Source organism: Amblyomma mixtum, chromosome 2 (genome assembly GCF_055824585.1).
Source record: "Amblyomma mixtum isolate Tamu chromosome 2, ASM5582458v1, whole genome shotgun sequence".
NCBI lineage: Eukaryota > Metazoa > Arthropoda > Arachnida > Ixodida > Ixodidae > Amblyomma > Amblyomma mixtum.
In genome coordinates this window covers 47,907,148-47,931,398 of record NC_143013.1, presented here as the reverse complement: position 1 = coordinate 47,931,398, position 24,251 = coordinate 47,907,148, and the positions used below count along the sequence as shown (strand labels likewise).

The 24,251-nt window shown below is 50.6% G+C and overlaps 1 protein-coding gene and 1 non-coding gene across 3 annotated transcripts in view; one reads left to right on the top strand and one right to left on the bottom strand.

Annotated features, from left to right (window-relative positions):
- The window catches only part of LOC149359244 (SEC14-like protein 2), a 78,069-nt gene that overhangs the window by 23,630 nt on the left and 30,188 nt on the right, over window positions 1-24,251 (bottom strand). Inside the window, exons 2-5 of one of the 2 annotated variants that reach the window (XM_089571519.1) lie at window positions 19,847-19,916; window positions 16,910-16,953; window positions 13,128-13,190; window positions 12,847-12,940 (exon numbers count right to left, since the gene is read on the bottom strand). In XM_089571519.1, coding sequence (XP_089427645.1) covers window positions 12,847-12,940; window positions 13,128-13,190; window positions 16,910-16,953; window positions 19,847-19,916 — 271 coding nt within the window. Of the gene's footprint in view, window positions 1-12,846; window positions 12,941-13,127; window positions 13,191-13,299; window positions 13,451-16,909; window positions 16,954-19,846; window positions 19,917-24,251 lie in introns of those variants that run through there. The other variant, XM_089571520.1, reaches the window with a different exon arrangement.
- TRNAI-AAU (transfer RNA isoleucine (anticodon AAU)) lies at window positions 7,841-7,914 on the top strand. Its single transcript has one exon. It is a non-coding gene; the product is annotated as a tRNA-Ile (tRNA).

The window sequence follows — 24,251 nt, the reverse complement described above, 5'->3', positions numbered from 1 at the left end:
CGTGAAAGAGGCGTCGTCCCGCCTTTCGGCCTCGGAAGCAAACAGCTGCGAAAAGTGACGCGTAAATGCGTCAGAGATGTCAGCCGCGCTGCTGCTCCTGGTACCGTCCGGCAAAACTACCTCCTCCACGCGGGCCTGTCGCTCCTCGTCAAGGCTACCTGCCCGTACTTGGCGTAATACGGTCGGATCGGAAACCGGTCGGCCCTGTACGAGCGCCCTACTTGCTGTCCGCGATGACTGACGCAGGAGTGTGTGGTAGCGCGCCTTCAAGATGTTCAAGTAATCGCGCATGGCGAAAGTAAGCGGCGCGCCGCGCTGCACGGCGCGTATACGAGCGAGGGTGATGTTAATTTCGCCCGTTATTCGCCTACGGCGTTGGCGCCCTTCGGTGATAAGGAGCGCGCGCCATTCCGCTTTTCGCTCGTCCCAGGTAATGCGCGTCGCGTCGCGTCCACCCGGGTTTCCCAGCGCATGTTCAAGGGCTATCACGCTCGACCAATCTGTCAGCAGACATGGGTCCATACGCCACGCTTCCAAACGTGGGGCGCGCTCGCCTATGTCCAGTACTGCTGACAGTGGTCGATGGTCGCTAATGCGCGGTGTACCCGGGGGGAACGCGAGCACATTGCAGGCCACCAATAAACACTCGAGCTCTCGAGGGAACAAGAACTTGTCAATTCTGCTCGCTGAGCTGCCCCGCTCCCAAGTTCCACCAAAACAACCATCGTGAAGCTTAACCCACGCGTCGGTCAAACCAAACTGAATACAAATATCCCGCAGAGACCGGGCCCCGGCGTAGGGTCGCCCCTGGCCTCGACCGCGAACGTCTCGTACGGGATCCAGAACACAGTTAAAATCGCCAACGAGAAAGCAAGGGTAACAATCTAGCATAAAAGAATCTAGCGAATCAAAGAAGCTAGAAGAGTCGGAGTGGCGGGCCGGCGCGTAAACCACCAACGCTCTGACGCGCATTCCACCGAGGAAGAAGTCGACCGCGAGGGTGCGGCCGTCCACGCCGTAGGTGCAATGCGCGCCAGAGCGAAGGGAACTGTTGACAAAAACGACGCCAACACCGCACGAAACAGAACAGGTTAACGAAAAAAAAGCTTCAACACAAAAACGAGACTTAAAATCAATGAACTGGTGCCTTCCTTTCTACTCCCTGAACATGCGCGTCGGGAAAAGGCGCTGTGTCGTAAGCGACATCATTGTCCCAGAAGCAGCAGTTGAAAGTGGTAACAGCGCCGTCTGATCGCGTCAGCGTAAACAGGAAAGCGGGCTTCGTGACCAGTGCCGATACTGACCCATAAAAGGCGGGGATTCGAATCCCACTGAAACCTTATACCTTTCGGCGTGGGCTTTCTTAAGGCGAAAGCCTTTAATGCCTCATCGTCGTCGACAGAAGGCTGTCAGCCAAAGTTTAGCAGAGGTGTCACGCTTTTGACGGGTGTCCACCGAGACATGTGAGACAGTTACTGCGTAATTTTCTTCCCTCAAATACAATTTTCATTTTCTTCATTACGGCCCCTCTCGCTCTTTCGTCTTTCCCTCCCACTTCCTCCCTTCCCGTACGGTGCGGTTGAGGTGCCAATCGAGATAACAGAAAATTACGGCGCCATTTCCTTTCCAAAAAAATTCAGGGGGAACTTTGACTGTCTAAGCTACGTAGAGGCGAAAGCGTTTTCCGCACCACTTTGACTGCCTCTGTGGCACTGGTGATGCAACACATAATTAAGGACTAATAATAACAAATGACGAATGACTAATTAATGGATAATTGTTTATTAATGACTAAATGCTAATTAACTGCTAATTAATGATGCTTAAGCTTCGCCTTTAGGAGTGGAATGCCACAGCGTGTTGCAGCGCTGCGAGGGAGTCCACGGAACGCCACCACCCGTTCGGCGCCATGCCTTGCCCTCTGAACGCAACGCTTTTTGAGGAAAGGAAATGGCGTAGTAATTCTCTGTCATCTCGGTGGACACCTGAACCGCACCATAGAGGAAAGGAGGAAGTGGGAGTGAAAGAAGAAAGAGAAAGAGGGGCCGTAATGAAGAAAATGAAAATTGTATTTGAGGAAAGAAAATTACGCAGTAACTGTCTCACATATCTCAGTGGTCGCCTGTCATCCGTTTGTAGAGGAAGGTTTTTTTTGGGTTTATGGGGGTTTTACGTCCCAAAGCGACTAAGGCTATGAGAGACGCCGTAGTGGAGGGCTCCGGAAATTTCGACCACCTGGGGTTCTTTAACGTGCACTGACATCGCACAGTACACGGGCCTCTAGAATTTCTCCTCCAAAGAAATTCCAGCCGCCGCGGCCGGGATCGAACCCGCGTCTTTTGGGTCAGCAGCCGAGCACCATAACCACTGAGCCACCGCGGCGGCTAATTTGTAGAGGAAGGGAGACCAAAAGAAGAAAGAGGGGCCGTAATGAAAAAAAAATGAAAATATTATTTGAGGAAAGGAAATTACGCAGTAACTGTCTCACATATCTCGGCGGGCACCCGTAAAAAGCCTGACACTTCTGCTGACAAGCTTCTACTGACAGCCTTCTGTCGACAACGATGAGGCATTAAAGGCCTTCGCCTTAAAAAGCGTTGCGTTCAAAGGGCAAGGCATCGTGCCGAACGGGTGGTAGCGTTCCGTGGACTCCCTGGCAGCACTACAACACGCTGTCACGTTCCACTTCTAAAGGCGAAGCTTAAGCATAATTAATTTGCAGTTAATTAGTATGTATTAATTAGTCAGTGATTAGCTATTAATTAGTAATGTGCCAGATTTGGTAATCCCATAAGATGTGACTGTTGTTGGCTCGTTGGCCGCAGTGCTCACAATCTGGGTTGTATTGATCAGGATAAATGTGCGCGAGGAGTGATGGGGTGCGTATCGATCTCGTCTGTGAACGACGCACACAAAGTAATAGACTGAACATATGGTACATATGCCAGCGGTGTGCGCATCCGGCCTGCTAGCTCAGTCATTCTGCTTCCGGCAGCCGAGCTGAACGGATCGCAGGGTCATGGGCTCCAGCGGAGCAGCGATAGCGGCCTTTGACGGCCGCGGAAACAGGATCGATGACTGCGGTGATAAGGATTACCAGATTATTTTGCCGACACTGCCAACAGGACGTGTTGTTTTCAACACCGTTTTTCTTCACGGCGACGTGCGAGCGAGGCCGTTCCGGGTCGAGGATTTCCGAGACGCCCTGGCCGAGACCGGTATGCTCCCCGACGTGGTCGCGTTGGGGGCGTACCAAATCAACCACGTGTGGGCGGTTACCCTGCGGAACACGGAGGCAGCAAAGAAGTTGCTCGCCTTCAACGAGCTGCAAGTTAAGAAACGCCGCTGCCTCATTATCGACCCGGAAGACCAGCAGGTAAAGCTGCGGCTACACTGGATGCTTCACGGTGTGGCCGACGACGACATTCGGACGGCATTCGCGGCGTTTGGCAAAGTGACCGACGTTACGCGTGAGCGGTGGCGGATACAAGGCGTCAATGACAAGAGCTCAACGACAAGAACGGTCCTACTGAAGTTGAAGCCTGGCTTGAAAGTGGATGACCTGCCACACCAGGTACGTGTCGCCGGAGAGTTGGCTCTTGTCGTAGCGCCTGGGCGTCCAATGCAGTGCTTGCGCTGCCATGGTACAGGCCACGTGCGGCGTGAATGCAAGGTTCCCCGCTGTACGAAATGCCGGCGGTACGGCCACGCGGATAATGAGTGTGTCCGCACTTATGCGGTGGCTACGGGCGGGGCGTCGAAAGACGACTCTGCGGAACTCCTGATGGATGTAGTCGAGGCTGAAGAATCTGCGAAAGGCATAGAGGAACCCGAAACGCAAGCAGGATCGACGGGCTCTTCGATGCCGGACGCAAGCCGATGCCGGACGCAGCGATGCCGGACGCAAGCCTGAGGGGGCAGAACCTACTAGAAAGGAGACGGAGGCGTCGAGCGGTGAAGTAAGCGTGCCAGCGCTCCAAGAAACCGAGCCAGCGACTCTGACCGAGGAGAACCTTGACCAGAGCGGCGCCCGCACGACCGGCGTCCCTGCCCCAGCGAAGCGGCCACACGCCCAGACCGGAACCGAAGACGACAAGGAGGAAGCCCCCAGCGTTGAAGAGCCGCCGGCAAAAACGACCCAAGGACGGCGGTCGTCCATCCGGACACGATCAAATGTGTCGACGGAGAGGAGAGCCCTTGACAAGACGCCCCCGCTGCCAGGCCTGGCACCAGCACCGGATGGCTCCGGTGTCAACGATGTCGTCTAGCCAAGCGCTAGACGTGAAGGGTAAGCACCATGTTCCCGGCCTCTTTCTTCTGCATTAAAATGGCTCATGCGTTCCCCATGGAAGTCGGTACACTTAATGTCAGGGGACTGGCAAGTAAGAAGAAGCAGAGCCAGGTGTACCGCCTTTTAACTGAGCACGACATTGACGTCCTGGCAGTGCAGGAAACGAAAATTGACGGGGAAGAGGAGACCGGGAGCATGGTGAGACGTTTCACGTCTAGGTTTTTTGCAGTTGTCGCCCACGCTGTAGGAACGTCTGCGGGTTGTGTCATCTTTGTAAAGAATGTACCGGGACTTGAGGTTCAGGCATATACGGCGTGTCCTTCGGGTCGTTTTGTTTTGGTTGACCTCCTGTACGACAAAACATATTGGCGCATCATTTGTGTGTACGCCCCAAATGCGGTGGATGAGAGGACAGCGTTTTTTCAACGCGTACAAAAGCACTTCAGTTGTGAGAAATACCTGATCGTAATGGGTGACTTCAATTGCGTCCTGAGGGGCTGTGACAAAACCAGTGCAAGTGCATTTAGGGACAGAAGCACTGAAGTACTCTCAGAAATTATAGACATGTGCAACCTCGATGATGTGGCCGAATGTTTAGAAGGCGAGCGTTGTGTGAGACACCCATTTTCAACGGTCAAGCCATGCACGGCTAGATCGCATTTATGTGTCACCGAACGTTATTTCAAAATGCAGTAGCTACAATGTAGTGCCGGTATCATTTTCGGATCATTGTTTAGTGAAGTGTGGGATACGGACAAAGAAACGAGGAAATCAGTTTTCTTGGGAGATGTGGAAATTAAATAATAAGCTCATTACAGACGACATCTTTAGCAGGAAAGTAAACGAAGAAATCAGTAAATTAAAGCCGAGCGGGGAACTGAAAGTATGGCAGCAGTGGGAACTTTGCAAACAACAAATAAAAATAGCAGCAATCGAAAGGTCAAGTTGCATACGACAAGAGGAGAAGCGTGAGGAGGACAATTTAAGATCTTTACTAGCTAGACTTCTCGAAAGAGAAAGCGAAGAGCCTGGCAAATGGATGGATGACATTAGGAAAATAAAAAATAAGATTGAACTCTTTGACGAAGAACGCTATCGTGGCGCACTGGTGCGGGCTAGGGCGCAAGATATAGCTGATGGGGAGACGCCTTCAAAACGAGCGCTAGGAATGGAAAAAACGCATGCTCAACGAAACCACATTGAACAGATTGAATGGGGCGGGGCGTTATCTGGAGAAAGCGGGCATATCCAGCAGGCATTTCTTGAATATTATCAGGCGCTGTTTGCAAAGCAAGAAGTGGATGTGAGCGCATTCAAGGAAAAGTTTATTGGCGCTTTGCCGCGATTAGATGACGAACAGAAAGAAAGGCTGCAGCTGTCGATAACTGCGTCGGAGGTCGAGCAAGCGATAGAAAATTTGAACCTGGGAAAATCTCCTGGACCTGATGGGTTAAGCGCCGCTTTTTACAAAGCATATAAACGCGAAATAGTGCCAGTACTGACAGCAGTTTTTAATGAAGCATATAAAGAAAATGAATTGCCCCCGTCTTATGGTAAATCCCATACAGTGCTAATCCCTAAATCCGATGACGCAGAAAAGTTAAAGCAGGTCACAGCATATCGTCCTATCGCCCTCACAAACGTGGATTATAAAGTTTTCATGAAGATTTTAGCCTGTAGACTACAGTCAGTAATTCAGGATATAGTCGGTCCCCACCAGACGTGTGGGATCAAGGGACGCTCTATTGTTTCCAATATTCATAAAGCGAGGTGTGTGCTGGAATGTTGTGATTACACAAATAGCTGTGTAGCCATCCTTCAGCTAGATCTTGAGAAGGCATTCGATTGTGTTTCGCACGATATCCTGTTCTGCATACTCGACCATGTGAATTTAGGGTCCATTATTTGTGAGGGAGTGGCCTTGGCGTACCGGAGCTGCACGACAAGATTAATTGTAAATAGGAGTTTGGGGGCCCCCATTAGCCTGCAGCGTTCGGTGCGCCAGGGTTGTCCCCTCAGCCCTCTTCTATTCTGCATTTACATTGAAGCGTTGTGTTTGAATATCATGGAAAGTGAAAAAATTCGAGGATTCCAGCTACAGGCAGCAGAAGTTAAGCTGCTGGCTTATGCGGATGATGTCGCGGTGTTCACAGTGAACCGGGAGGGTATAACCGAGGCCGTGGCATGCGTAAAAGAATTCACCAAGATCACCGGTAGTAAAGTGAATTGGTCAAAGTCCCTGGGGCTTTGGCACGGAGAATGGCCAACGAAGCCCGGCAATTTTGCAAACGTGTCCTGGGTGACGACCCCAGTAAAGTACTTAGGCGTTCCACTGGACGGTTATCGCGATAGCGATTCGTACTGGAAAGCACAGACGCAAGCCACGCGTGAAAAGGTGGAAAGGTGGAAAGGGCGACACCTTTCAATTTTCGCAAGGGCCACAGTGTGCAATCTGTTTTTTATGTCTAGGCTGTGGTACGTGATGCAAGTGTTGCATTGTGCAAGGATGAACGTACAGAGACTGCACCGGATCTTTGCCGTTTTTGTGTGGGCTGCGGACTGGGAACGCTGTAGCCGGACCAATTTGTTTAGGCGGGTGAAGGATGGCGGCCTGAGTCTGGGACACTTATTTCTGCGGCAGATTGTAAGCAGATTTTGTTTTGTGCGCGATGTAAGCGATCCGTTTTTGCGCACTGTGTGCCAATTAAGGCTCGGAAATGCACTGCCGGACTTTGTTGTCTCAACCGAAAGGTTCTCGGGACGTATTTTTGGTTACTTTAGAGAGGTTGTCGTGAGTGTTCGATTCCTGTCTGTTCGATTTTCGTATGAATATTTATCTTCTGTTAGCAGGAAGAAGTTGTATAAAGATTTGTGCGATGTAGTTCTTCCACAACCTATGTACAGGGCCTTATACACTGGAGGCCAGGGACGCGACGTACTTAAGCGTGTGAAGGCGATGCAGGTGCCGCCAAGTGCAAAAACTTTTTTCTTTAAATTACATACCGGAACACTACCAGTAAAGGAATTCTTGGAAAGGAAGCAGTTATTTCTACCTTGGGGATCACATTGTTTAATTTGTAAACAACCAGAAACAATAGACCACGTTTTTTTGCACTGTTGGGAGGGGGTATACTTTTGGGACATTTTGCAACGGACTTTAAAAAAGGAATTTCCGCTCGACGCTCATGGTATTCGGTACTTGCCTGTAGAGAGTGAGGATGGAACACCATTCGACCTCATTATGCTAATGGGCCTCCATTGTATATGGCGCTCCAGAATGGCAGGATATCATTGCGATCCTGATGCACGGCCAGCACGGATCTATTTTCGGGAGTGCATGCATAAGTATATTGAAGTTCAGAAACTTGCTCCTGAAGCTCCCGAGTGGCTCGAAAGAGTCGAGCCTTTGGTGATGCTTAAGGAGTTTTAATATGATGAAGCCACGCATCCCCGGGCGGATAGTGTTGTTAATTATTGCTCATTGCGCTCTGTAAGTGTATTTGTGTACTGTGGTTCTTGCCGAAGTCAGGCAATAAAAAAAAAAAAAAAGGCCTGCTAGCTCAGTCGGTTAGAGCGTCGTGCTAATAACGCGAAGGTCGTAGGTTCGATCCCTGCGCAGGCCAACTTTTTTTCCTGTTAAAACCTGCACCACCGTTTTTTTTTTTTTTTAGCGGCCAATTCTTTGTGCCAGCTTTCACGCTTCATAAAATCTTACAGGTAGGTTTACAGTTGACCGGAGGCATACCTCAATTTTCTTGGGGGTGGTGGTGGTGAATAACATTTATAGTCTATTAAATTCTTACAGTGAGGTGATTGGGGTAGGGCCCTCTTCGCCCTTTCCCCTCAATACTAGGTGGAGCCTCTATTCCGGGGCTCTATTGGCAAGCAACGCCGCCCGCGTCCGTTGAAACAAGGCCTTTTGGGTCTTCCGGTCTTCTAGTCACTCGATGTAGTCGGCCTAGATCTATTTCTCTCACGCCTTGTCTTCGATTAGCTGTGAGGTGGATTAATCGTGCCGTACACTTCTACCGTGCATTTTAACTTATCGGGTGCGTCCTTATGCTTTCCATTTGTTTCTAAATATAACCCCAGTATTCTCATAGTTTGTACGTCTTTGACGTATCGTCCATTGACACAGACGTTTAGTTTCATGTGTGTGAGTGTGTGGGAGGGGGGGGGGGGGGGCGAAGTTGTAGTTCTGCTACCTCTTTGTGTATGCCCTATCACAAAGAGTTCAGGGTTTTTCTCTCAACAAGTGAGGCCGGCTTCCCATGCGCATGCCTCAGTGATGTCCACTGCTTCTTGGAGTGTCTCCTACGTAGCCTTCGCATCCTTTATTCACCCAAACTATGATGTCATCTGTATAGAACATGTGATTGTCACAAAGTCGTGCCTGCCTTATACATCTTTTACTTTTGCAGCAGAGGTAGGCTGGATGCCTCTGTTTTTCAGAAACATGTCGCAGAGCGGCAGGATTTTTAGTATGCAATCTGATCTCTTTGTCAACTGGCAGCACAACGCCAGTGGAGCTGACATCCTCTTTCAGGGAGCTTACCTAGTCGCTAATGTTAGTGATCTCCTTTGGGGTTGTTTTGTTGCAAAGTCCCCTGAACTTGTCTCAATCCCTGCTTTGTATTTATTTTGCTTTGTTTTTCAGTTTTGTCGTGGAGAAGGTAATGCTAAGGATGAAGTGATCACTACCAAGATTTTGAACGGTGTTGACCCACTTTGCGTGCTTGACGTTTTTAGAGAGGGATAAGCCTGGGGTTGTGTCTTCACATACTCTGTTACCCATGCGTAATCGACTGGAGGAAGAGGTAAACTTTATTAAAGAAGACGTCATAGGCGCAGGTTGAGGTTGTGTTCCCCTATCTGTGGTGGGCTCCTTCTGACACTGTCGTTCGACGACCACTTCGGCCCGCTTCGTGACTCGGAGTTGGATCTCCGGGTCCGAGCTGAGCAGCACGGCCTCCCACTGCTGTTGGGTGCAGAGCTGTAGACTCTTCGACGGCTTGTCTTGATTACATGAGTATAGGATGTGCGGTGTTTCTGCCTTCTGGTGCCCACAGAGAGAGCAGATCGGGCTGAACTACTCTGGGAAACATGGAATACATGCACGGATTAAAGAAAGTGTCTCTTTGGAGCTGCCGCTAACTGACTTGTGTTTTACTCAGAGATTTATGGGGTTCTGGGAAGATTTGTCTTTCTTTCTTGAAGTGGTTTGTAATTCCTTTGTAGGTTGTCACTCGCTCCTTGGCCGACCTGAGCTCGGGGTAGTGCACCTCCCGGTTAACTACGAATCCTCGGGCAAACTGGCGCGTCGCCTCGTTTCCAGGATGGTCCGAATGGGCGGGGACCCAGATCAGTGGAATCTGGCGGGTGCTGGAGATTTTTTTGTAAGATTTTGATGGCTGCGAAGTGGGCTCTTCTTTTGGCAATATTTCGAATTGCAGTTTCAGAGTCGCTGATCGCTGATAAGAAACCGAACTTATTTTTGTTTGAACTTATTTGTTCACATTTTAAGCACAAACCTTCAATCTCCTTCAAAGTACTCTCCACTTGCAATGATACGTTTGTCGAATCTTTCATTCCGTTTTTCAAAACACTGTTTAAATTCTTATTTTGTGATGCTTGACAGTGCCTCCGTCGTTTTTGTCTTCACCTCAGCAACATCAGCGAAATTCTTTCCATTCACCTGTATTTTCATTCTAGGAAACAAAGAAAGTAGCACGAGGCAAGGTCGGGTGAGTATGAGGGTTGAGGAACAGGGGTCATGCCATTTTTGGTCCAAAATTGTCGTAGAGACAGGGCTGTGTGAGCAGGGGCATTGTCATGGTGGTAAAACCAGTCACCCGTCTGCCACAAATCACGCCACTTCCACCGCACACTGTTGCCCAATCTTTTCAAAACATCCAAGTAGAAAGCCTGGTTAACTGTCTGACCCTGCGGAACAATTCTGAATGGACGACTCCTCTCATGTCGAAAAAACAAATCAGCATTGTTTTGAGGTTTGGTTTCACCTGACGAGCTTTCTTGAGGCGAGGTGAATTTGAAGTTTTCCATTCAGGATTTTATTCAGGAACACTTGAGTTGTCCCCATAGCATCGTCCTTGAACGTCTTTCTGAATATTTCAAGAATTTCCCGTTCCATTTTTTCCGAGAAAGAAATCAGAATTTCACCTGCGCACGCTGTTCATGAAAATCAGCCGCTGCAAAAACGACACTCACACAAAACAGCCGTTACTTTAAAACTCTGCCTAAACTAGCCTGACCTCCTTCAGAGACGGCACTCGGCTTACTGACTCTGGAATGTTCTTTCTATGCGCTCCTAGTGGCAAAACGCGGTACCACAGAAGCTTTGCCGATTCAAAAAATTAGTTCGGATTCTTTTGGGTACCCCCTCGTATTTGGCAGCGGTGGAGGTAATGGCTAAAGCTGTGGCTGCTTCTTCGGCCTCCTTCGGGAATTTTGGTTTAGCGATCGTCGCCGATGCAAGGGGATAAGATCGGTGATCGACAACTGCCGGGGAAAAAGCGTCTCTGTCCGCATGTTCTGCCACGTCCACGTGCGCCGTATCTTTCTGAACAGAAAATCTTTCGTGAAGTTTTTGTGTCCTAGCCTTTCTTCTGCGCGTATCGTAGTGTGGATGCATGTTTTTGGGCAGAAGAGGGACTATCAAGTGCTGCTGCACGTGTCTTGAAATTGGCGAGGCGTTTGAACGGATCCCTTCATGTGGTATCCCTGCTTTCTTTAGGGTGAAACGTCCCGTTTCAGAGAGAGAAAAAAAACAAGTTCAATGCATAGAATGGTTGGGTTATATGTTACATGAGGCATGAAAAAACTGCTATATAATCGCTGCTTGATCGGTTTAATTCACTACAGGGCTGAGGCCACCGTTCCTCAAGAGCTGGAATGACAACGATTGTAGAAGAAGCGATTATATTGGAGTTCCTCACGTGACCTATAACCTCTCCTTTACTTCACAGTCACCGTTGGGCTGTTTGAACCAAAACAGTATGAGAAACTAATTCAATTATCAATTATTTAGCAGGCGTACGAGAATATCACGTAGTAATCCATGTGTAATAATGCCTTACGCCTCATTATAACGAACAATTAAAACCCAAAAGTTAGGTGCATACATTCCTTTAAGGAGGGGTGCGTCACTCATCCGGGTAATTCGAGCAGTCAAAAGTCTAGGTGTCATTTGTGATGATAATTTATTTATGGAATGACCACGTCGAAATGGAGGTGAAGAAACTGTCAAGGGTTGTCGGTATTTGGTGTCGATTAACATACTTCATGCCGAAGCGTATTAAGCAAATGTTTTGTTCTGTGGTTAATTAATGCTTTGCGGTTCGGAGCACCACGTCTTTTGCAAATATCCACCATTTGCACCTCGTTCAAAAAAGAGTTGTTCCAATTATTGCGAATGCTGCGCTGCTAGAACACAGTAAACTATATTTAAGGCATTTGGCATCGCCACTTTCCCAGCTGTACGAAACTTTACTCTTGAGATGGTATTTATTTATTTACTTATTTAATAGTTGGTCAAATGTTTTAGGGGAATCCCCCAAGGATGCCAATGAGTAATTACTCCCTTATTACAAATCTACTCCACCTTGGGGGATTCCCCTAAAACATTTGACCAACTCTGTTCCCACTTCGAGTTATTGATCAATTCGCTCTCGCCCTGCCATAAGCTTGCCGTCCTGGTTAGCTCAATTGGTAGAGCGACTGCTCCGGTGTAGTGGTGGTCCTGGGTTCGAACCCCGGACCAGGACGAATTTTTCTTTAACTACGAAGTTTCTGAGAAAGCTGTATAGCTTTCCTTTGTAGCCGTATGGCTGCGCTCGGGTGGATGCCAATGAGTAATTACTCCCTTATTATTTAATAGTACTGTCAACCCTCGTGCGAGGGTATAAAAATTTACAGGGAGGGTATAAAAATTTTATAGAAAAACAGCACTGTTCACAAGCACTGAATGCATCAGCATGAAACGGTACATCATTCAGTCAAGCATCAAATGGCACTTTCAAGCAGGTGGTGATCCAGAGATCGTTCGAATTCATGCGGATCACTCTTGTCAACACTCATTGACAAGTCATTTCACATTTCAATTGCATGGGGGAAGAAGGAATGTTTGAAAGTTTCACTACGGGCGTAGTACGGCTGAGTTATCCGACTATGACTTGTTCTAAAACTCCGTTTGCCTGGTGCTTGTATGTATGTTTCCTTCTGAATATTTATCTGTTCTTGGAGCATCTGGAATAATAGCTTCAGCCGATTTTTTCGTCTGCGTGTATCTAACAAATCCAGGTTACAGGAAGAGAGCATATCTGCAACCAAGCAACCGACTGTAAGACTTCAAAATGGGCCTACCACTCCAGACTTCTCGGCCGCTAATGCCAATCAACTCTCACTGATAAATGCGCTAAACTTAGGTGTAATAATTTTTCTTTTCCTTTTTCTTACTGGCGCTTCGTGTTTATGCCACTGAAGAACAGCAAAACAACTACACGCTTTGGTTCTAGAGCGTGGAAATGGCGTGTCACCCTTGATGTCGACACTTCCTATGGGCAGCAGGAAGCAAGCGTGACCCTCAGGAGAGCACTCGAGGAAGCCGCCCGGGAAGTGCTTGAAGAAGAGCTGCAAAAGAAACGGCGCGCCCTTTGTCTCGGAGCAGCAGTTCTGGAGGTTACCTTTTTCAGGAGTGCGTATAGCCACTCAAAAGACACCATGTTTTATGGGTGTGATGCACGTTTGCTCCGCTCGAGCGCATGCATCCGACTCACGCATGCGAACCCAGAAAATAAAGCGGCACTCTCCGACTCACCTCGGAAGGCTGGTACTCGGAGACGATGGTGTCGGCGCCCACTTTCTCTCGCCAGTCCAGGCTCTGCGAAGACGAGCAATAACCCATTATGTAGTACCATGGTTGGCCGAGCGATGAACGCAGCAGAAAGCGTTATTCATGGATACTAGAACCGCATCCGGGCGTGGACTACTTGGAGTAAAGTCACGCTGATTTCCGGCCTGACTTCCGTCTTTCATTATGCCCATCGATATAATCCGTCTCTAGCGTTCCTGGCGAAGGCGTTGACGCAGAAGCTCTCTGCACGCGTCTTCGTCATGAAGTAATCGATGGCTGTCTGGACAGCTACTTTATCGTAGATAGGCACAGCAAACACGCAGCGAGAGTAGGCGTAATCTGATGACGGTAGGTGTAATCTGAGACGTCAACAGGCGTGGGTGGCGAGGGCTCGAAGAATTCTCCGGGGACACGGAGAGTAGTGCCAAACGTGAGCTCTGCTGCACAGGTAGAAGACTCACTGCGAAGTGCGGTGCGGAGACCAAGCAGGACGAAGGGAAGGCGCTCAATCCAAGCCGAAGGAAAAGCGGACGCCATAAGTGAAGCTCTCAACTGCCGGTGAAAACGCTGAATGACACCGTTAGAAATCGGGTGGTTTGAGGTCGTCGTGATGTGATTGACGCCGAGAAGCCGTGATAGGTTGGCAAATAATGTGGAGTCAAACTGACGACCACCATCAGTTGTAATGGTGGAAGGGACACCGTAGAGGCTTATCCAGAGTGTGATGAGCGCTCTTGCGACCGACTCCGCCATTATGTCCAGAAGGGGCATCGCTTCTGGCCATCTCGTGAACCTGTCAATACAGGCTAACAGGTAACAGGCAACAGGCAGGAAGGGGACCGACAATGTCGACGTGCAGGTGGCTGAAGCGGGCGTCCGGAGACGGGAACGTGCCAAGCGGCGTCGCAGTGTGCCGATGCACTTTGCTTTGCTGACAGCTGAGGCACGTGCGCGACCAGCGGCGAACGTCGACGCTGATGCGAAGCCAGACGTAAATAGCCGTTCGTGGCGCTGTGTTGCCCGGATGCCAGGATGGGCCAAAGAATGGAGGTCATCAAAGACGGTTCGTTGATATGGGGGAGGTGTCGCACTCGAAAATTATGAGGCCAGCACGATGAAGGAAATGATTGATTTACTGGGGGGAGTATTAGTATGTAAGATGACATGTAGCAGAACAGCGCGTCACGCCAGCACGAGAAAAGAGCTCCCTTCGGGGGAACTTCGGCAACATCGTCTTCGACGGTTGGTGCTGCTCCTGCTGCGTAAAGCCGCTGCTGCTGCTACAGTAGCCCCCCCCCCCCCCCCCCTCCCCCTTCCCTCCCCTTCCGCTTCGCCTAGGACCTGCTGGAGCCGCCGCAGCAACCGGGGGGTTGGTTTGCGGTACCCCGTTTCTTCGGAGGAGATGAGCCAGCTGGAGGCGGCGATGTTCCGAGACGGCTGTTCGCTTGATGAGCTCAGCAGCCAACGTGTCGAACGGGTCCGAGACGGGCGGAGTTATGAGGAGGTCGCGGACTTCGGCGGCAATCTCAGGTGGTAGCGACGCAGCGACGTGATGAAACTTGTGCGCCTGGCTGGTGATGCGGCCAATAGTGCTGGCTGTTGACCTGAGCGAGCCAGAGCTGAGGATCGGTTGCCGAGGACGGGGGAAGGCGAAGGGACAGCGCAGAGACTGCGCTGGAGGGTCCGTCACCGGGAATGGCGGAGGCGTTGTTGTCGGCGTTGGCCATGGTGGGAGCGGTTGTTCTAGCGGACGTCCGGGTCACCAGTTTGCCGCACCCGAAAAATATGAGGCCGGCACGATGAAAGAAATGATTGATTTACTGGCCGGAGCGTTAGAAATAGAATGTAAGATGGCTTGCAGCAGAACGGCGCGTCACGCCGGCACGAGAAAAGTGCCCCATTCGGCGGAACTTCGGCGGAACTTCGGCGGAACTTCGGCGTCATCGTCTTCGACGGCTGGTGCTGCTCCTGCTGCGTAAGACCGCTGCTACAGAGGCACGTAGGGACGAGGGCGACCGGTTGACGTATCATAAACGAGGGGAACTGCGCAGTCAGGGAGCAAGACGTCCTCCACACTAGAGAGGTGTCGCGCGTGTGAAACCGTTGCAGCTCGACATCGGCTCGTTGAGCAGCAGCCACGAAATCCAGTCTGCGCGTGCTTGCCAGGCGTACTGGGACTGTCGTCGTCTTCTGCGGCTGGACCACGATGGCACGCTATAAGTTCAACACAGAAGTCACCACGGACGCCCTATACTTGCCCTAGACGGGTATAATTTATCCAAGTTTAAATACGCTAACTAGCGAGCCCGCATTTGGAGTCAGAAGGGCTGGACAGTAGAGATGAAACAATTCAGTCAATTCTCACGTTATGGTCGCGAAAATCGCAGTCATAGCTGTACACCTCAAATCTGCAGCTATCCCTTAATGCAAAGTTCGTATAGCGCACGTCGTTCTAAAAGCACCTTTGTTTAAGGACTGCAAAGTTGTTGAAAAATCGACAGACAGGAGAACGCAAACATAATGAGAATGTGCTCGACCCGTTGCCCACAAACATTCGCCAGACACTCGTCGTAACCTTCTCATAGCACTTATAAATACATTCATAGTACCGCTATGCGTGGCGACATGGTAGCGTCAGTCATTTCAGAACCATCCAGCGCTGATAACTCGTCCCCTTGAGGGTAGGCGTCTTTTAATTTGAAAGCCTTTAATGCCTCATACTGTCGTTAGCAGCCCTGTCGGCAGATGTGTCTGCGTTTCGGCGTCACTACTTAAAAGAAACTGTAGAAGCTGAAGTGGAGACGCTACCACTCCGCCACGAAGGCTCAGGGTATGAGCATGACTAAAGGCGCATCTAGTGAATGCATGGGTTTCATAAATAAAATAAAAGGAATAAAAAATAAGAAAACAAAAAAGAAAAATCATGCAAAAAAAAAAACAGTGCGCCAGGAAACGCTTTCGCCTTGCAGCACTTTAGAGAGCCAAAGTGCCCCCTGAATTTTTCCACGGACCGCTCAAGAATGAAGCGTGTTGCCTGCAGGTGTTGGTTGCGTGTGTATTCACCTTTTGTGCCTGTTGTTCAGCCTGAACACAAAGTGAAAGAATGAAGATGCAATGCCGCGCGACTGTTCTGCGAAGCGACGTGTTTTTGTCGCATTTCTTCACTTGACGGCTCTGCCTTTAGGCAAGGGGAACTCGGCGCTTTCGGAGCAGGAGCAACCAAGTCCTGCCTTTCGTTTATAGTGACCCCATCCCATTTGATCCAACGCTGTTCTGCTCGAGCAGGAGCTTTCGTCGAACTCTATAAGGAAGATAGTCAAACATAATTGCGCTTTTGAAAAGACGGGACAAAACAGGGACGACACAAACTCTAGTGCGCAAACGGTCAACTGAAGTTTTATTGCTATGAACACACATATATAAGCTTCACGTCATGACATAAATCACCAAAAAACGGAGTTAAGCTTCGTCCCCGTTTGCGCTGTTTTTTAGCCTCAGATCATGCACCAACCAGCCCAAATTTCAACCCTTTTGTTAAGCAGCAGTTTTTCAATCATGCCAACAAGCATCAAAAAAGATTTTGTCCCAGCTGATTGGATTACAATCGTTCACACTGATCCAAGAGTTGCCTTTCCTGTTTGGAAAGCAAAACCGAGGGGTCACTTACACAGGTCCCTTTTCCCGATTCCATGCAGTAAGCTTTCCACAGCTTACTGCTGTGGGAAGGAAGAGATAGTTTAGCTCACCTCTCGCAGCATGTGCTCCGCCTTCACTTCGTCGAATTCCCTTGCTGAAAGAATAAGAAAAAGAATCTAAATCAGAAGGGGCCGATCAGGAGCCACGCGTAGCAGGGAGCGGCGGAAAGTTAGGTGGGCGGTTAGATTAAGTGTGCGGGGACACGGTGGCGGCAAACGGCAAAGGACAGGGTTAGTTGGAGAGAACATGGCAGAGGCCTTTGCCCTGCAGTGGGCGTAGTCAGGCTGATGATGATGATGATGATGAGGAGGAGGCCACCATTCGAGGCGGCATGCCGCACGGTGGCTTCGCGCGAGAAGCTGGAAGCCGCTGAGTCTATATCCCTCAGATTAAGGGTTTCCAGAAATTTCACCCACCTCATCAAAACCCATTCACCGAAGCAGTTCAATGGAGAACTGGCATGAGCATAGAGCGGAGCAGAAAAGCGTGTCGCAAGCTATGCCTCTCACTCATTACAAGTCTCAGCACCTCAGAAATGTGGTTAGGCTCTATTGGGTGGTGCTCCTCAGGTCCATACATTTTATTAAATATACAATATATTACAAAGCACGATTTTCAATTGGACTTGATTCTCTTTAAAGCTTTAAAAATGAAAATAGCACAATTATACTCCTCTGATAACGCGATGAAGGTTTCACAGCCGAGCAACACTGCTGAAACGCGCCGCTCTTGTGGCTTCGTGCGAGTGTACACGAGCGGTGGCGGTAGGCAACGAAAACGTACTCTGCGTCGAGAAAAAACGTGGCTTCGTGCGGTTAACGCTCAAGGCAAGACCTCGCTGCACCATTCAACACGCTTCCATCCAAGCACACATCAGCACTTAGCTCGGCCATCACTGATGTTAAATGCAATCAGATGTCGTGTTCACGCGTGTTGTACCTTGGGCGCTTCGTTCGGGCCGAATGCATGTTTTCGGTAATTAAGCATAAGCTAAAGCCCTTCTCTACGTCTGCCTTTTCCCCTCAGAGATCGAGCAGGCGGACGGTCTAATCAGAACAGCCTACAAAACGGCCCTTCCCCTACCCAAAACCACAGCTGCCGCCTAACTTCTTCAGCTGGAGCTAGCAGAGCACACTTAATGGGCCAATATCACAGACTCTCTCGGATGGCAACCGGGTAGCAACTCTTAAATCGACCACAAATTCACCTCCCTGGTCAAATCACTGCTCTCTATTCCCCTCCCGAAACAATCAGCGCAAATATTTACATCCCGTCACAACCCAAAAACACTCAGCTGGAGTACAATCACGAGCGACGCACTGACAGAGATAAGGCCCTTCGCAAGCGTTACCCCCTACCACCCCTGCCGTCTACGTGGACGCCGCTGAATATGTTCAGCAGTCCGCATTCGCTATTGCAGTGACGGACAATGCTCATAAATTAGTTACCTGCGCCATCATTCGGAACTCGGCCCAGTACATCGAAGCGGAAGAGGCGGCAATAGCCCTTCTGGTTACCCACTCCTCCTCAGAATGTATTTTTCTCGGATTCAAACTAAGGCAGCCATCTGAAATTTTTGCAAACAAAAATTCACGCTCCTGCCGCTAAAGTCCTCCAATATGCTCCTCCTCTCAATCCCAAGCGCAATGCGGACACCCGGGCCGCCCACAAGCCAGCTCAAGCTCTCGTCAACCTAGCAGTGGACGACCTGCCCTCGTTCCGAAGTGCGAGGCACCGCCTCCTCACCTATCACGACATCACTATGCATTAAGGCGCGCTCACACTGGCGGGAAAACGCGCAACGCAAAACGTGTTCCACGCGCCGCTTCCCGCGCAAGCCGGTTTTTCTCCCGCAAACAGGCTGCTGTGCCGTCCCGCAGAGCGATGGGTCCGGGGGCTATTTTTCCCGTGCCGCTGACGAGAACAGCCAATGGGGGCCGACCGTCGTGACGTCGGTCCCAGTTCAGTGACCCCGTCGGTGTGGAGGCGGAGGCTGCGCGCGTCCTGCGGGGCACTCGGTGATTATTTTGCCCTCTCTCAACGTCTCCTCTTTCTACATTCCAAGAGAACCGCAGCGAGAAAACGCGCGCAGTGTGAGCGTCATTCCGAGAAGCTGCGACGCAGCAGCGCCGTTGACGCTGCTCCGCGGCGGGAAGTTTCCCGCTAGTGTGAGCGCGTCTTTACAGAAACTCCCGCCAAATCTACCGTCCTCCCCACCCTTCCCTGGCGAAAATCGAGCGGTTGGCATAGCGACGATTACAAACCGCCACCATGCCATCGCCTCTCTTCCTCTCTCTCATACACAGAGGGGAGAAATCTCCAACTTGTCACTTATGCCAAAGCATCAGAGCAGATTTTAAACACGCCAATCAAACTTGCCCAGACAAACCGAAAGCTTCCTTTCAAGGGATGGGAGGCTGCTCTGCGCAGCTCACAGGCGGAGCTACAGCTTCGCATCGTGGGCTGGGCATTGAAGGTCGCCGCGGCCCACCAGTGCCCGGACATCTAGAGGGGCCCAAGGGCCCGTCGGCGTCCTCCTCAACACTCCTCCCCCTTCATCCACCCCCACCTGATCCACTCAAGTGGGTCTAATAAAGTTATTATCCAGCACATTTGCCGGTTCCTTTTGCCGTCTGCGGAACTGAATGACCGCATGGAGAAATGTGTTTCTAGTCGTGGCGAGGTTTGATTCGCTCTCTGCCCAGCAGCTATCGGTGCAGCGCTGGCGCAGTATTTGTGGCACATATTTTAAAGCTCGGTCCACGCTCTTCTGTCCTACTGGCGCCATGAGCAAGCAGGGAGAATAGACTGCTGAACAAGATGACCGCCGCGAAGCAATGGGCAAGCGCTAAAGCACGCAGAAAGCTTTAAAGCGGCAACAGTAGAAGCAGATGTGTGCAGTATGAGACAAAAACGGCGATACTTTATCAGTTTGGCTGCTATATTTAAAGATAACGCCTCGATAACGAGCGCTGATGAGCGCTCACCTCGCAGCCACCTCAGCAGGTAGTGGTCCGTGTGCTCTGGCTTCGTGACATCAGACACCCTCTTGCGAAACTGCGTCAAAAAGATCAAAACATTGGCAGGAATTTAGGATGTCTCGCCTCAAACAAAGTAATGGAAGGGAGGCGAGGTCTTTCCATCTGATAAAGAATGCAATACAGTCCACAGGCTGCCTTTGACAGACTATATACTGTCTGAAGAAGTTTTTCTAACATTTGAGGCATTCGGTGCTTGCTGCCGGAGGGCTGAAGGCCGGTCAAATGCACATACGTGGGCAAAATCACGAGTTCTCACTCAGGCTCACTCACAAAACGTTGGAGAACCCATGGGCTCACTCATAATCAGACTCACACAGTGCCGGCCTCACACAAACTCATGAACTCACCAATTTACGCTCACAACTCATTTGGACTCACTCCGACATATGACTCATCCACGGTAGGCCACTCGTTACAACTCACGACCTATCTGGTCTTACTCAATCCTGCTTACGATCCACCTGAACTCACTGACTCATTTCGCCTCACGACTCACCTGGACACACTTGTTCAGGCTCACGACTCATTTGGGCTCACTCATCGCAACTCACGATACCTTCGGGCTTATTCCTCAAGACACACACGGGCTCACCAGCACCCAGTGACCAAGCCGACCGAGATGACCAGCCCCCCCCCCCCCCCCCCCCCCCCCCCCGCGCAGTGGCATGACGGAACTCGGTCAAAGCTTCCAAAACATTCGCACGCGGCTCATTACCCAACTAGCAAAGGGGAAGGGAAAAAGCGCCGTCTTAAGCCCGGGATACATGCGACGTTTTTTTCGACGATATTCGCGCGGCAGAAAACGTCGCGGCGACGGGACGCCGAGCTGGAGATGCACGGAGCGCAGAAGCGGCGGCGCGCCGCAGCGCATTCCTCGACGCGGAAGCAAATGTGATCAACAAGTGGCAAACACCACTCAGCGAGGAAGTTTTCGAGATAGGCGACGTTGACCATTCTGTTAAAATCACGAAAGTGTTCACTTCGACACCATTGTACGAATTTTAGCACGCGTGCATAAACATCTATAAAGATTTGCGCGCTCGAATGCATGCCGTCGCGTACCTTTGGACGCCCGCTCAGCCGCGGACACCAGCGGCTGCGGTTGTCTTCGACACATTCGCTTAAGGAAGGAAACGCAGGCATTCCGATCCAAGATTCGTCCATGTTCTCCAAAAAAAGCGACATTTAATGTCTGATGAAGCGTATTTTCACGATAAAATCCCAAAACATTCCAAAAACATTTCCGTGCAAAAGTTCGTCGCCCATGGCGGCCATGTTGGCGGCGGCAGGTAGAGGCAGCCAAACCGGAAGAGCGACTTTCTGCGCTGCGATCGGCCTTTTTTCTACTTATGTCAGCCTGGCTTGCTCTTACAGTGGCAGTAGTTTAGAGTGGTGATGTAAGCATGATTTCACTGCTGGGCATTCCAAAGAACGCAAGAACTATTTGTAAGAACTGTCTTACTATGATACTGGCCACAGTGAATGCAAGAGGGAGGGAAGTCCGATAATTGAGCATACTGGTGAAGTACAAAGGTGAGAGTGCTTGTCTATGAGCACTGGAGGAGTGTGCTGCAGGAAAAATAATGTGAAACATTATCGCAGTTGCTTCGTTGCTGGTACTGCATTTGTGCTTGTATCATTCGCGCAGCTATACGGCGGCGCTTGACTGAAAACATTAATCTAGTAGTTAGGTTGGGATGACGCCACAAGGTCATGTGACCTGGGTGTTCCACCTGCTACCTAGGTTGAACTGCTACTTCTAATGAAATTTCGCAGCTTCTGATCCACCGGCCGCAGCTCGAGCGTTTTAAACAAGACTCTTCGCGCCTGTACCGTAACAGCATGAGCTACAACGTATTTTGTGACACAATGACTCGACAGGCAAAACAAAACACGATTCGAGAACTTCGCCTCTTGCAAGACGCGATGGTTCATGTCCTGTAAGCAGCGTGCCATGCAAGCATTTTTTGCCTCTGATCAAGATACAGCCGCATCAGCTGATTCACTCACCAAGGCTGACAGAACTTGTATACAAAAGACGCCGAAAATCAAATGTTCGACAGTGTCACCGCCAGACTCCGACTCGAGCCTGAGTCATGCTAATAATATACGTTAGCTGATTTTTCTGTTAATTACAAATAAAAAAGAACGCTAATGTTTAAGAAAGCAGTACTGTCACAACAGAAAGAAACGCGAACAACGCGGCGCCCACTCGCCCCACCCCTCGAATCCCTCGAGTCGTTCAGAATGTATCATGGACGACTCCAGCGTCACTTTACTTTTACCGAGAGGAACGCTGAGGAGCCGAGCGGGGCGGACCCGCTCCATATGGGCTCCGTCATCTTTCTGCCTTTTTGCCAAATTACCTCATCCAAGCTACCGAAATCTTCCCTCCAGGCAGCTGGATAACCGCCCCCTGCACCCCGTCGAGAACTTTTTGGCCGTGAGTGCTTCTTATTTTTGCGCAAGCTGCCTTTCAACACATCCGAGGCGGCGCCAATGCGCTAAGCCTAACGCCGCTCTGGCGGCGAGCGGCGAGGCCGCGCGTAATGTCAATGCAGCGTATGGATAACTACATCGCTTCCCAGCAAGGCCCCAGCGGGCTGGGCTCGCTGCCTTCCGCTGCCGGAAGAAGTCAAGACTCAGCCGAAATGGAAGTCCAGGACATTCCACCTGGACTTTCCGAGCAACGCTCGGAGGCGGAGGGACCAAAGCTGGGAACGCCGCCGGAGGACCCTTACTCAAACTGGACGCTAAACCTCTCGCTAAAGGTCAGCCGCCTCGCTAAAGGTCAGCAAGTCGTGGTCGCGGGTACCCCTCTCGCGCCTACCAACATGCTATCATCGACTTCGCGCATCAAGGAGAAGCCGAACTCGCCACCTATAAAACAACGCAAGCCTCCGCCTCTTCCGAAGAGCGACTTCAAAATCATATACGGCCGAAGAAAGGCCTCCTGGTAGAGACTTTCACCAACCCCCAGGTATCCAGAGCTTTATCTCAAGCCTGTGAAATTGCAGGGCTCTAACGTCATTATAATTAGCACCCCTCACCAGGAGGTGCCGAAATACTAAGAAAAAGCACCCAGATCACGCTCGAAGCCATGAAATACCTCGTCAATACATACGTGGCGGCACCAGACCGAGTATCGAGAGGAGTCATACACGGACTGGGACCAAACACCTCGGCGGACGAGCTCACGGCCCATCTCAGAGTTCGAACCCAAGAAGTTGAAATCCTGCAAGCCCGCAGGCTCGGTAAATCAACGACAGCGGCCATCACTTTCAGCTCGCCGAAACCTCCCCGTTGGCTCTATTACTACGGAGGAGAAACGGCATGCTACCCGTACAAACCCACCCGACAAGTCTGTCAGGTATGCCAAAGCACCGGACACCGGTCAGACATGTGCCCAACACCAGACATCAAGATCTGCAGCAACTGTGGCACGAGTGATCCAGACGAACTCCATACCTGCTCCCCACGCTGCGCAGCCTGCGGAGAGGCCCACAAAACGGGGTCCTGGGAGTGCTAAAGATGCCTGAAGCCCGATACCCGGCTCCACCAAAAGAATTCCTTCCTCTCCAATAAAACGGGCAACTTGCAAGGAAACCAGCCGAAGCCACCAGGGCAAACCAAATCATCGCAACATCTAAGCAGAGCCGATAATGCACCCAACCTACGAGTCAGGTGGTTCAGATCGGATCAAGAAACCTCATCGCGCTCCCGACCGAGATCACGTTCCCAAGATCCAGGGCGGATCTACACTATCCAGAGGACCGATCCTCCATCTCTTCAACGTCTACCGGGAAGAAAAACAACAAGAAATCAACGAAAAAGACACCACCTAACATCAATGATCAGGTGAGCTGGCTAGCTTTAGGCGTCTCTCACCCGTCAAACACCTGCGCTAAATGTTCCCAACTGGAAAAAGACAACACACACCTTAGAGAACAAGTCAATGACCTTGTAGCGCCCGGCGACGCTATAAAGCGCCGGCGCTGAGATCGGCGTTACAGCGCGCGCTAGAGGAAAATAAAGACGGACAGCGCGTGCTCGTGGCGCACGCCCGGCACGGGCAGTCCGGAACTAGAAGCCTGCCACGCTGGTCGTCTCTGTCTGATCTTCCGCTGCGACCCCGCTAATTCCTCAACAACCTAAATCGGCGCCTTCAGCGTCTAGAAGGACAACGACAACCCGCGCAGTCAGCACAACAACAAACACCAGGGACTCAAACTAGGGAAGTAAGACCCACTGCGCAAGTAGTGGAAACCCCGACAGAACCCCCTAGTCTTGCAAGCTTACAAGCTGCAATTAAAACGCTCATCACTCAGCAACAGCAGTTTGTCACCCAGAT